This window comes from Gymnogyps californianus, chromosome 2 (genome assembly GCF_018139145.2).
Source record: "Gymnogyps californianus isolate 813 chromosome 2, ASM1813914v2, whole genome shotgun sequence".
Classification (NCBI taxonomy): domain Eukaryota; kingdom Metazoa; phylum Chordata; class Aves; order Accipitriformes; family Cathartidae; genus Gymnogyps; species Gymnogyps californianus.
Genome location: NC_059472.1, coordinates 123,198,003 through 123,212,495, shown reverse-complemented (window position 1 = coordinate 123,212,495; position 14,493 = coordinate 123,198,003). Strand labels below are relative to the sequence as shown.

Genomic DNA, 14,493 nt, shown 5'->3' with positions numbered 1-14,493 from the left:
CCCTCTTGCTCAAAAGGTCATTGGTATTTTAGCATTATGGTGATGGTGGTATCAGGATCCTTTTCTTAGTATCAGAATCATGAAATATTCAGAAGGTATTGCTCATCTCTGCCTAAAGCTCCAAGACATCATGAGTGTTGATGGGTTGGAATAGGAGCTCTTTGCATGCTATCCAAAACGTTTATCATAGCAAAGGTTGATGTGCCAGAATTGGCGAACTGGCATGAAAAAAACATTTCACTTTCTTGGGAAAGTGCTATCACTTTGCTGCCTTTTAGAAACTATAGTTGTTTTCTGAATTACAAGTGGTTTGCATAAAGAACATAAATTGCTGTGCTCTTTATCACTGCTTACTGTATGACAAATATACAGTCCAATTTTTCAAGTGTGGTGTCTTGAAAATGAATGTGTATTTGAAATGAAAACCATTTCAGTACTTGAGCATCCTCCCTCTGGAACAGGCTGGTTAATAACATGTTCATCACCTTGGGTTATTTTAATATTTCCTGAAGCCTGCAGAAGATGCTTTCTATTTTCTTGTCAAAACATACTGAAATGAAAATTATTTTTAATAAAGTACAGTAATCACAGTGTGATCACCAAGTGCATCTTCTCTTGTCAGATTGTTTCTTCCTACTTGTGAGTATTTGTGGTTACTTAATGTTATGATTGCTGAGCAATCCAGTGTTGGGAGGAAAAGAATGGAATATTTCATTTCTGACAAAGAGCACTGGGTGATACAGAACATCCTCCTTTGCCTCCTAAAATAGTATCATTGTTTAAACCTAATGCTGGAAGAATTGACTGCTGAAGGACTTCATTTTTTTTTTTTTCCCCCAGTGTTTCATTGCTGTCTTCATAGGTACTGTACACTGGAAGTAGAGCTCCCACTGATACTCTGTTTTGTCTGTGTCTGTCCATAAATGCCTGCTGGAGTGCCATGCCAGATACCAAGCCTGAAAGGTGCATGACAATATTAACATTCTTTTTGAACTAGTCCATGGGAGCGCTGGAGTTAGTCTCATAGCTTCTTAGGTTATACACTCTTCTGGTGAACAGCTGGTGGATAACTTGCTTAGCTTCGGGTAAACTGAGGTCCAGTATTTAGAAGAGAAAATTGCTTGTCTACACAGGCGCTGGGAGCTTTCAGAGAGATAATGGCTGAATGATTTTTTTCTAAAATGTTTCTGTACACCAGGTTTTTTACTCAAGTCGCTCAGCTCTAAAATAAGTGATGGACAAATCTCAGGAGATTTGGTTTCATATCTTACCCAAACATTATCCAAGCTAAGTAAAGCTCTGGAGTCTGCATAACTGAGCATGAAACCTCAGAAGAACAGACTTTCTCATGAGAGTGTCAGTGTTTCCTGCCGGCTGGAAATACCAAGAAAATAGTCTTTCTTGTGGTATTTTGGAACTTCAGCATCTGGACGTCGCTGTAATCAGAGAGGAAAGTGAATATGAAAAATAATTGTTTAAAAAGCGAACACTTTTTCAATTTTGGGTGTGAGGTTCCTTTCAAGTTTTTCAGTGAAGTACTTACACAATAAACAAATAAATATATGTATATGTATGTGTATTTTTCTGGAAGTTATGATATAATTGATATCATAACTCTATCTGAAAGTAGGAGATCTTAATCTGAAACTGCAAGTTCTGGTTATTTTGTTCTGGGTATTGCAAAATATTATCACTTGTGAGTCACCGAGTATTTCTTCAGTCAAGGGAAGAAACTGCTATTGTATCCTTCCCTCCCTTTTATGTAAATATGTAACTGAGCACTGCTTTTGGAGTACTTGTTTTTTGGGAGAACATTCTGCTTTCTTCAATCACTGCTTCAAGTGTGAAGTTTAGCTCAGCTGCAGAGCCACAATGAATGTCTCATGCTAAACAAGTCTAGTAAAAATAATGTTAATGATTACATTATATAACTAATGCACCGATAAGAAATGTTATGGTACTAAATAACTGTAATATGAAATCATATGTTGGTTTATATGGAAATTCTAGACGTGAGCTATCCCTGTATTTAAAAATAGTTCATCTTCATTTTGGATTTTGACAGTGAATCAATGGGACTTGCAGAGAGAGTAACTCCAAAAGTTAAAGATGGAAAAGTGTGTTTATCTCTTGTCCTTCTGCCACTGCAAGATTTACAATATGTTCTCTTCTTTATTCAGTCCATATTTAGTAACTCAAGCAATGAGTTTTCCATCATTGGCTTTGTATGATTAATCCAAGTTCATGCTGTTAGCAGAATACCAGGAAATATTTCTCAACTTCCCTCTCGGTTTATTTTCACCAACATTTTCGGTCTTTGACAGGTCCTCACAAAGCCTTACGTCTCACTGTTTGTGCTGGTCATGTGCTGCAATTTGGTTGCCCATAGGTACTGACTCACATCTAGGTTCACTTTTAAGGCCCCAAACACTTGGCGTATTGTTAGGGATAATCAAATAGAGTTCTGCCATTTGCAAAATCTGGATTTTTATGGCTACATTTGTGCTCTTTCCAGAATTTTCTTCAGTTTGCCAGTCTTTGTGGTTCTGAATTGCCAAGAATGCAGTGTAAATGTTGAGAGAGGGTAGTCGAGTGCAATATCATTTTCTTGATAGGTATATTTGCTGAATTTGTACTGCTCACCCTTCTCCCCCTTGCCATTGTTATTGCAGCCATATTTCACAGAGAGCTTTTGTCAGTTTTGAGGTCTGCCTCTATTCTTTCAGAGAGTATGTTTTTGGAAGGATTACCTTCCAGAAAAATACACATACATATACATATAGTTATTTGTTTATTGTGTAAGTACTTCTTTCCCACATACAAAAATTTTATAGGTTTCTTTGTACTGTTACCTTTACTTATTGGAGATTGCAAAAAATGTTTCAATTTAGTAACATTTTAAAATATAAGATAAGATCATCACGAGTTCCATACTTTGGTTTTGCATGTAAATATTATCATTAATTAGTTGTGCAATTAATAATAACCTGCATTCATATACACTCTGTTTAAATCAAAGTAATTGAATGTTCAAATTAAGAATGTGTTTGCAAACAGATGTCTAAAAATTGTTTGTTAGTTACCTACAGTGCTGTTTTTCTCTGGTTCTGTTGTTATAAAGGGGATTCAAATAACGCAAGAGGCAAAAGAAATCACGGCAGGAACATAATCAAAGTGACAGTTTTGTGCCGTATTTCCATATCAAGCTAAAGCAAACAAAAAAATTCAGCTGTATATGCATACTTAACAATGTAGGTGTGTCTCTGGGGAGTGATCTGAAATGAAGGGACTATCTTTTCTTTCTCTCACTTAAGACTCTCCATTTCCAATTATTTTTCCAACTATATATTAGCTGTTTTAATTAAAAGGTGATGATTCACCACTTTCTAGCCACCGAGAACATTTTTATAAAGTAGAGGTTTAAAAATAATAATAATGTAGACTATTTTACTATTACTCTGAGCATTTGGAGCTGCAGGAATATTTTAGCACAATTTGAACAATGAAAGAAAAAGCAGTTTTCAGTAATTTTGTGTTCAAGGGTGATTCAACCTCTTTGCTTGCTAACTCTAATTTTCCAAGGCTTATAAGACTTTAATTTGATTCTTTATCTGAACATAAAACAATGTCTGAAAATTGCATAGTAAATTACTGGATAATCACTTTTTTGTGAACTACCTGATTGTCAGAATGAATACTGCCTTTTAAGAGACACTCTAAATAAGTGCTGGGCAAAAGTGAACTTTACAACTCAAATTGACTTAGGTTCTCATGAAATCCAAGTGCTTTCACCTAAGCATGAAGGAGAAACATCTCACTGATTATTATATATTTGCTTAATTATGCAAATATGTCAGCATTTGTGTAAAAACTTTGTGCTGGTGTCTTCAAATGTAGGCATATATGTGTACAGATATGTATGGAGGTGACATCATAAAGTTGAAAAAAAAAAGATATTTGTGATAAATATATTTTATTTCATGGTTTCTCAGTTCAAGAAGTAATTTTGACTGCTGCCTCTTCCCTAGGCTGGCATTCCTCTCCCTCATCACAGCCCCTTTTGGGATTGATTTTCAATTTCCAATCTCTAAGCAACATTTACAAAAACATTAATGAAAAAAAGCAAGCACTCTCCTAAAATGGCTCTATCTTCCTTTTTGTCCAAACAGCCCTTACACCTCTTGAAGACCCAACATGTATGATATGCTCAGTCTCGTCTGTTCTACATTTCAGATCTGATATATTGAATTGTAGATGGCCAGAAACAAGGACTGGGAACTTCCTTATATTAAAAAGACATTGTATCCTGGTAGGAAGCAGAGTTCCAAGTGGTCTGGTACATCAGACCTAGAAAAACAGGTTTAGGTATAACAGAATTGTTGTAATTACACATAAGCAAATTTAGATTTATCTTTAAAAAGAAAATTCTCCACTATCATGTGATTTTATGCAAAATTTACACAAATTTTATGTTGCCAAAAAAAGTCATTGTGCCAAAGTCAACTCGTCAAGGTGAGAAAATGGCAGAGCTGGAGTCCCTCCTTTGCTGTAGCTTCCCTCAAACTCCCATGTCAGCCACTAGTACAGGGGGACCTGCAGGAGTGAAGGTTGCCTGGGACAGCCGTCAGTCAGCATTTCATGTCTCTCAGGTTGAATGCGTTCTCCTATCGATGCAAAGATGTTAGTAGAGAAACAAAGCATTAAAACTTCTGATGAAGTGAGTTTGTTGACATCAGTGGAACCAGAAGAGTCCTCAGTATGTATGAGCTCCCCATCAGTATATTTAGGTACTTTTTTTTTTTTCCCGAATAACCAGATTAGTTACCTGGGCACATTAGTTGAATTAATACAGACTCTATGCCAGTCTCCTGGCTGGGTGCATCAGCTGTCCTGTCTCCTGTCTCGGGGCGGGGGGGGGAGTTGGAAAATGCAGAGTACTAGTTGACTTGAATTCAAGTGATTTAAAGCAGCACCTGGTCAGAGGTCAGATGTGATATTTGGCCTCGTGGCAGGGTGAAGCTGAGAGCTCACCAGCCCCAGCTTATCCTCCCTCATTCATCATGGCTTCTCCTTTCTCAGCCCCCCACCAGAGTTTACTGCCTATGCAGAGCTCCAGCTCAGCAGCATGCCAAGGCGTTCTGCTCCTCGCTTCTGGGAAAGCACGCTTCTGCTCTTTTTCTTTTTTCTTTTCTTTTCTTTCCCTTTTCTTTCCCTCTCCCTCTCCCTTTCCCTCTCCCTCTCCTCTCTGGTCGTCAGGACAGAGCTGGGATGGGTGCAGAGCTGTGCCTGGCTGCATGGGCTTTCACACCCCTCGGTGGTCGTGGGGCTGTGGGCGAGCTGGTTCGGGGGGCAGCGCCAGCAGGAAGGAGGGAGCTGCTGTGAGGACCTGGGGGCACGCAGTCAGGGCAGGAAGGAGGGCTGAGCCAGGCCGGTGCGGGTGCGGATTAGTTCAGCAGCCGTGACAGCTCCCTTTCCGATGGCGTCAGCAATGACGTCTGCCGACGGAGAGTCTTCCATGCGAAAAAGCGCTGTGGTATGCTAGCTGTAAGTACTAATTGGGGGACTGAACTTCCAGGATACCCTGAAACCTCTGTTCCCCTTCTCTTCCAGTAACTAATGCCGCTTTCAGCAGCGGCAGAGGAGCTGCCTCAATTCTCCAAAAAGGCAGCCGGGCCCTCGCTCCCGTCGCTATGCAAGTGGAGCTCCCCAGAGGCGGACTGTGAAGCCCACGCGCGCCAGTGGGAGCTCGCCTTTGCTGTGTGCCGCTGCTCCAGCACTTTGTGATAATTGTGAGAACTGCAAGTGGCAGGCAGTCCCTTAAATTATTTGGCATTACCCTTAAGTACTCGATCAGTCAGGGCAATTCAGAGTTTGATGTCTAAGAGCTCTACACACCTGCAATTACTTAAATCCACAAAATTGCACCCATAGGTATTTGCAGGCACAAAAATGTTGGCATAAAATTAGAGGCCATTTCCTAAAACCTGTGCCTAAATTTTGATGATATACTATATGAGCGCTTGTTATTTTGAAATGGATTTGCGGAAAGCAATTGAAAATCTCCAGGCATCCCATCTGTGTTTAAAGTAACAACAATAACAAAACTTTAAATTAGCATAGGAGATTTAAGGCATTTCAGGAAAACATTGATTAAATCTGCCAATGAAATGAACGTGTTTGGCGAGTGACCTAATTAGTGTATACTTGGTTCTTTTTCACTGCACGGCTTACCACTAATTGCTGTTCTGCTGGTCTTCTCCTGACAAGTAAGAAAAAACAAGGATGAGGGATTTGTTGAGGAAATAGTGACATTCAGTTTTAATTCATTTGAACCTGCTGCCAAGCTTAATTATGGAACTGGGAAACTGAGACCGGGAGGCCCCCAGCCGTTTAGGTTATAGGAGACGGAGATGTTTAGTGTCTGCCAGTGTATTTGGGTAGCACTTATTGCAGCTAGCTATAAACTTGTGCTTGCTGATGCTTAGCTGTTTTCTTTCCCCCACAGGTACAAAACCACTGATTTTATTCCTTAAATTTAATTATTTAGTTCTAATGGCGTCAGGCCAAAACAAAATTACAGGCATTTTATTTCTTAGAGGAAAGGTTTAACAATTAATCTAGATAGTCTTGTCTTGGTTTTTTTTGCATGTGTGTTTGCATGTACAAACTAGTAATATGTCATTCTACAAAAAAACCTCAGGATCCCGGAATACTTGTTGTAGCATTGGAGTGCTGAAGTCACCCTCAGTGTAAGTACACTTAAGCTGAGGGGCTCACGTTAGTGATAAATTCAATTCCCGTTTCTCAAAGCAGCAGGGGATAACGCAGCTTTCCCTATTTGCGTTTGGAGCTCTTAAAGGAAAAGGGCAGGATGCTTCATGAAAAAAGGGGAAATAGTTTTGGTTTTGGTTTCCTGTGGTGGTGATGGATTCTTGTGAGCAGAGTCTGAAGGTCCTGGTTTAGAATCTGAGTGCGTTTTTCATGATGTTCTGCACAAAAACCGGGGGAAAAAAGTATAATCCATTGACCAGAATGTTTACGAGGCAGTGCACACACAAAAAAAAAGAAGGAAAAAAAAAAAAGCTGTGGAATTTGAGGCTAGCAGAGGGTGGGGCTGGTGGGGCTTGCACTTATTTTTAAAAGAGGGAAAAGAAGTGCAGACCTTTTTTTAGAGCCGCAGCATCCGATTGGCAGACCCTGGTCTGAATCCCTCCCGGGGGATGCTTCCAGCCAGCCTGCTGCCTTTTCCCAGGAGGAGCTGGGGAACAGTTATCTGAGCAGGGAGGAGTGCCTGAGCAGCCAAACCCGCCCGTGCTGCACCTGCCAGGGGCAGCCACAGCAGCCCGGGTCTGCCGGCGGGGCCAGAGGGGAGCACAGCCTCTGCCTGCTCCAGCCACAGCCTGGGCAGGAGGGAAGGACTCTTGGCACAGGGAGTTTGGGGATTCATTTATGTTATGGGGAGAGCTGGAGGGGATGCTCCAAGACCCAGCTTTAGCTTCTGTGGGGACTAAACTTGATCTACCCTGAAAAGTATATAAAAGCAACCAAACAAAAACGCCCCAAACCCAAACAAAAAAGTCAGTGCTACTTTGTTAGTGCCCAAGACCCAAAAAATGAAGTGAGATTATAAACAAATGAAGTATGTTAGTGTAGGTCACCAACATAGGCTATAAACATCTACATGGAAGAACGTAAACTGTACAAAAAGGCAGCATGCCTGGTGTTCTGTTATATAGCATTGCAGGGTTCTTGTAAGGATACTTGAATGCTGAAACAGCCTGGGAACTTGGCTTCCCTTGTGGCAGATTGATGTTCTTTGGACGGGTTTTCAGCCATGGATTGATTTTGTCCTGATGTTCTGTGTGTGGTGGAGAGATGTGTCGGGAGGGGGGAGGGCCAGAAAAAGATCTTTGGAATGAAAATGAACTTGAGGGAAGGAAAAAGAGCAGCTTTGCAGCGAGGCTCGGAGTAGTAATACTAGAATGCATAATGGACAGCTAAAGATGCAAGTTTCTTTTGTCTCGGGACTCTCACTGGATCTCTGATATGGTTATATAGCCCCTTGTGCCCATTGAATAAAAGTTTAGAAGATATTCATGATTTTAGATATTATAGACTGATGTTAATCTTCAATATTTCACTATGTTAGATATACCTGATCTCTATAATACAACACCGGAATATTCTTACACATTCCGGTTTATATTTACAAGCAATACTAACTTAGATGCGAATACTTACCGTGCTGCCTAGAAAGTCATATTAAAAATCATTTCCCTTCTATTACTGCATATATGAATCCTGCACTGTACACTGCTGATAAATATAAAAATCTAACACTATTATCTGTTTTTAATGCCAATATTAAAATTTATTTTTGCACTTTCATCTCCTAGTTTTTAGGCATGAACATGGTAAGAAATAAAAAGAAATTTAGTCTCCTGAGAAAAGCACCTGGCTATCCTAAAAAATAATTTGCTCTGTGTTTGATCCAAGCCATCCCATAACTTCCCAAGCCATTTCAGGTTTCCCACTTGGCAGCTCTGGCTTCTTGTCAGGATCTCTCGTCTAGCAAGATGGAAGCTGCATCTAACTGTGTCTCCTCCTTCCTCCCAGAAGCTGCTCTCCCAAAGGGCAAAGGCATTGGAGAAATCTAGGGAGGACTCTTGCTCTTCTGCAGCATGTGTTTTGGTTCAAAGCAGCATCAGCGTCACTGCCGCTCTGCAGTGAAGAGAGAGCCTGAATAACACCGCAAAGCAAAATGCGATGTAGAACAAGCTGATTTTAAAATGGCATGCTCAGTGGCAATAAAAAGGGAAAATCAAATGGGGGAATCGAAGCAGCTAAAGCACCCCCCACCTCCCCAAGTTGACCAAACTCCAGTGCACTTCTTCACAGTGGTGTTCATCACATCTGCTGTCCCAGTGTGCAGTTGTTCTAGGCTTTCCCTCAATTTGTAGTAATGCCCTACCAAAAAATTCACCCAAAACAAAAAAAACCCAGAAAACTGAGGGAAGAAAAGAACAGAAAGGTTCAGATCTTGACTTTGTTATCAAAATAGTGCTTTTCATACTCTTTAAGTCAGCAGTTTCTTTAACAATTTTGGCTGTTTCTTTTTTCTTATTTCTTTTTCATTTTCTTAACACTTTGCAAATGAGATTTAAGCCAATAAAACAAAAAAGTCCATGTGCACAAAATTATTTCATCATTGGACTAGCCTCTGCATCGAGTAATGTATACATACCAAAATAATAATAAAGAGATGTTTATAACTTGGGGGGCAAGGTGATCACAAGCACGCACTCTTATACCTAGACTTGGTGCAGAGAGGACGGCAATAAGGCCTCCCAGGAGCAGGAAGAAAGGCTGGCAAAAGAAATAAAAATGGATACGGCAGGAAAGCATATCTGTGGTTGCCTCCTGTATGACGTGTATTGACCTAGTAAATGGAGATGTCTGCAAAGGAGCTGCTATGCTATAAATATGCTTGTGCTAATATTATTAAAGCTTTCAGGCAGTTCAGTTTTGTCCGTATGGCTTCCCAGGGAGATGCCAAAGAGGTGGCCCCTGGCCACAGCTTGTCCGAGCAGCACGTGCCTACCTGCGCTGTAATTGCTTAATAAGACGTAGGCTGGGGTTTTCCCTGGATGGGTTGTGAAATATATGCAGCTGCCTAAATAGGTGCTTGGCGAGATTTTTAAATCTTCCTAACTGTTGAAATCTTTATGAGCAAGACATTTGAATGCTGTTGAAGATCAGAGATAGCTCAGTGCTTAGAAGTTCTGAAAAGTCCATTCCTTGTCCTCTTTGCCCTCCTTTGTATCTTTTAAGAAAATAAAAATACTTCCAGAGTTGTTGATATCCAGTAGGGGCTTAACAGCACTGGTCTTGTTTGAACATACCAGTCCTGCAGAGGGAAGAAGAGAAGATAGGAAGTGACTGGCTGATTAATAAACTAAACTAATGCAAATACTGGGAGTAGGAAAGCCACTTAAAAGCAGATGATTATCCCTTGGCAATCCCTAAGATCTAACCTCACTAAGCTGCTGTTCAGATGATACCCTGAAGCAGTTCCTGGTAGGGACCTGGCCCTTGTTCCAGCAGAGAGGGCGGCGAGATGAAAGGGATGTGGTTTAGCCAGGCTGTGACTCTATTATCTTACCATCTTCAGCTATCTGGCAGTCACTTGTAGAGCGCAGGTTGCGATCTCTCCCTTAATTGCTCCCACCTGCTGGAAGACTGCACTCCCTGCCCCTGCACAGATGGCCCCAGCCTGCCACAAACACCCGCTACCCTCCTCTTCTGAAGCTTAATCCTCGTATGGGTTCAAGGGACAGGGAAAGGGTGTTGTTTTCTCACAAAACCAGCCATTGCAAGCTGTAGCTTTGTATCCCAGGGAGGGCCATACTGCTGCCTCCTCTTATGGAAGAGATGGGGCAGGACTCCAGAGCCCCACAAGCGTGTGCCCTCTTGCTGCTAGGGACCTTTTCTCTGTTAGGACAGGCGAAGAGCTGCCTTCTCTCCCCCTCTGCTGCATACCTTCCTGCACTTTGAAGCTTCAGGTCATTGCGTTTCCTTAAACCCCACTAGGTTCAGGACAAAAGGTGTGATAAATAGAGGTGTGATGGCTGGTCGTGGTGGCAGTGCTACTGGAAGACTATGCGACAATGTGAGAGAATGGAAAGGGTTTCCTTCTTTATAAAAATATAATATTTATCTGTGCATATACGCATGGATAATAATGAAAATGTCTATTTATCTGTTTATTTTTCAGGTTACGGTTTTGTAGATTTTGACAGTCCAGCAGCAGCACAGAAAGCAGTAGCATCTCTCAAAGCAAATGGCGTGCAGGCGCAGATGGCAAAGGTAAGAGCAACCATGTTATTACAGGTTTATCTGAGCTGTTGGGTTAAATTTTGAAGAGTTTGTTTTGCTCCTGTTTTACTTCAAGTTTTGGATTGCTTGTTCCAATGTTTCTTTCGTCCTTTTAGCTCCAGCGCCTTATTCATCCTATGGTTTGTCTGTGTTCTTAGAGCTGTGTCTCATGCGATGGGTTCTGCTCTGATACTCTCTCTGCCCCTCTCTCTGGAGAGGGTTCTAAGATGGAGAGCGCTGGAGTGGCAGAGTGGTTGGAAATGCCTTTGTGCTGACTGCAGTGTGAAAGAGTTGCCTTTTCTTCATCTCGGAGTTGTCTTCATTTGGTTCCTTTGCCTTGGAATAGTTATTCTTTTCTGACGTGCCTGGTGGGCTTCTCTGAAGCAGTGATTGACTGAACATAAGGAAAGTTTGTTTAATCTGCCTCGGTTTGTCTTCTCCTGTCTTTTTATTCTGAGGACATAAATGGAAGTGTAGCAGGTTGCTGAAAGAATAGTTGCTGGAGGTTGTCTGGAGGTGACTGGCATCTGTTGTTCAGAGAGGCTGCAGGAGCCATGCTGTACATCTTGTAGAAAGCACAGTGAGCTCAGATACTCTGGTCCTGGAATTGTCCCTTGTCCCCAGGCAAAGGGGCTGATGGGGAGACGGGGGCTGTAGTAAATGACCGTCATGTGCTCCAGCTGTTGCCTTTCTGAAGGCATAATCATGTGTCTTTGGGCTCTAGACTGTCGGCCAGCAAAAATAGCTGCTGCTTTATGCTTTAAAAATGCCTTGCCCTGGAATCACAAAAAGCCCTTAATATTGCCTGATTTAGTCTCTGCAGAAATGGTGCCAGCCTAGAATCTCAAACAGTAAAAACAAACAGGTAATTACAAAAACAGAGGCAAATCAACTAATAAACAATTACCACATTTGAAGATTCCCATTTAAAGGAATGCTGGTGATTTAAACCTTTGTTTTTCAACAATATCATATGAAAAACGTTTTTTTTGGTTTTTGTTTTTTTTTTACGGAAAAAAATCCTTAGTGGTAAATGAGGTTCTTTTGCCTTCTACTGAATTACACTCACTGTGCCTTAAAGTAACTGGGTGTCATCCATGTATTTCTGTTTAACAGTGCCCCACAATGCAAGCTATGCTGTTTTATTGGCTCTTAGTTTTTATTGACATGCGGCGATAAAAAATATTTGCTTCAAATGGGTAAAAGATGGCAAGCTGAAGAATGTGAACACCTACTAAAGACTGCACTATTTTATTTCTCAGATATACTGCATCTCCTTGTTAAAATATAGGCAATTTGACGCATTAGTCAAGCTGTGAAAAATAAACCAAAGACAGGAGATATGTTTTGTTCTACTGGTTGATATCAAATAGCCATTTCTGGGTAGAAGTAAATCTCTAACTACATAAATCTGTAAAGTTGTAGATTTAAAATTAGAGATTTAAAGATAGGATTGAAAGATAAACCTGTATTTGGTATCCTCATAATTTAGAACAATGAACAATTTCAGCACTTACATGCATGGAATTACCAAAACAGAAGGTGACTTAAAATACTGTGTTTTGGATTGTCCAATATTTTGGGGGCTAAAAGCAAAGTCTGATGCTTTCAGAGTGGGAAGGGCTGTACCAACCACTGAAGTTTGTTTTCTGGGGGATCAGTGATGGGAGTAGTTTTTTGCCCTGCATGATTTTGAGGCGGCTGGTGTGTACATATTTGTTTGTATAAGGCTGACTGTATTTTTATTATTTAGCCATGGTGACTGGAATCCCAGATAGGTTCTTTTTAGTGTGTTTGATAGTTCAAGATAAATATACAACTGACTTTTCCTATCTCTGAAAAAAATCAAAGTATTTAGAAAAACGAGGATTCAACGGAAATTGAGACGACTCTACACAAAGTACTTCACACTGCTGAGAAGGCAGGAGCCTGGGAAAGCAAATCTGTCTGGAGAAACATGTTAGTTCTTGCACATGTTGGAAGCCAAGTTGCATAACAGGACTGAAAGACAACGTTACCTGCTAGTGTCTGAATTAACAGTGAGGGCTCAGAAGAGGTTTGAAGAAAGAGGCAGAAGAAGAATTTAGCCTCCACTTCTGGAAGATTATTCAGAGCAGTTTTGTTTCAATCACTGCTTTAATTAGTGGTGAATGGTGGCTATCAAATGAAATCAAAGAAAAAAGAGTAAGTGTGAAGAAATTACCTAACCCTTTTGCATGCCATACCTTTAAAAAATACAGTCAGTGTCCTGTATCTTTTGTTCTGCCTTGCAAAGCAGTGCAACTGCCCCGTGTAGAGGCCCAGGAGAAGACTGTAACCTGTGTTCAGAAAATGTCAAAAATCTCAGTCCACTTGTGGATGCTTTTGAATAAAGGTGAAAGAGGCGTCGGCCAGCTTTTGCTGTGCGCTGGCCTTCTCCAGTAGCGAGAGAAAGTATGCTAAAGTGTCGGTATAGTCTGTGATGTTTTCCTGGAGAGAAATCTTGCTCGGAAAGAGAGGTTCTTTCTCATTTTTAACACAATATAATTTTTCTCATAGAAATCCAGGAATCTTCTTTGAAAAACAAAAAGCAGAAATGAACCCCCACCCATGTTGGCTAGCAGAAGTATCTTGTGGATACTTGAGTAAAATATACTCATTTTATCGATGCTTAAATACAGCCACCTCCCTCATTTTTATAGCATTTGGACACCTTTTTGGCTGATTTTGTTTCAGAGTGCTGCCTCTGGAAGAAGGTTAAACTCTGGTGGATTGATGCTCCAAGTCCCATCACTGTTGGAAAACTTGTTCTGTCGAGGCTAATACACCCTGTAACCCTGCGCAGGGAAAAACATCATTAAACATGTTTGAATCTCCCTTTTTGTTCTTTCGGATGCTGTTCAGCCTGGTGTAAAGTAGTCAGGAGAGGGTTCGGCTGAGGGAGAGGAACAGCAGTATTATGCCTGCAGAGGTAGTGGTGGCAGCTGGGAGGTGAGATCTCATGGGCCCATGGACGACTGCCCACTTGGTGGGACAAGGACCCTCACAGACTCCCACCCACGTGAGGTCTGCATCACGCTCTTGTACATACGTGTGTTTTCACCTTGCCTCTTTGGTATGTCCCTCATGTAGGGACCCGAAGCAGTAGTTTTGACTGCTACAACTGTCCTATGTCCAATGAAGTTCATCTAAGTTGTCCGTCATTTTCAAAAGTGCTTATTAACAATTTCATTTATTGAGAATTATTAATGCTGTGGAGCTGCTGAGTGATGGTTTCTCAGCTGGCCTGGCTTATTTTAGTATGTGCTTCCTGCTTGCCTTTGGAAATAACTCAGATGTGCAGATTTGTTTGTATGTATGTAGTGCCTGCTTGTGCAGGCTCGTAGAGTCCAGGTGGTTTTTTGTTTTTGTTTTCTTACTAAAAACTACACAACTGATATGCCACTGGATAATCTCACAGGAATTATTGATTTATTTGTCTCTTTGTGCTAGGGACTACACAAACACGACACAGAAAAGACAATGCTTATGTGCATGGTTTATATATCAGTTTGGGTTTTTCCATCTGCTCCTTTCCTGCATTTTCTAGAAAAATGTTGTAGACAGAACATGGAAAATTAATAAGGAGAATCTTAGTAA

General features: G+C 41.0%; 1 protein-coding gene across 4 annotated transcripts in view; it reads left to right on the top strand.

Moving 5' to 3' along the window:
- The window catches only part of RBMS3 (RNA binding motif single stranded interacting protein 3), a 711,100-nt gene that overhangs the window by 446,345 nt on the left and 250,262 nt on the right, over nucleotides 1–14,493 (top strand). For all 4 annotated transcript variants that reach the window (XM_050891487.1, XM_050891490.1, XM_050891489.1 and 1 more), the window contains one exon: nucleotides 10,775–10,866. In XM_050891487.1, coding sequence (XP_050747444.1) covers nucleotides 10,775–10,866 — 92 coding nt within the window. The remainder of the gene's footprint in view (nucleotides 1–10,774; nucleotides 10,867–14,493) is intronic.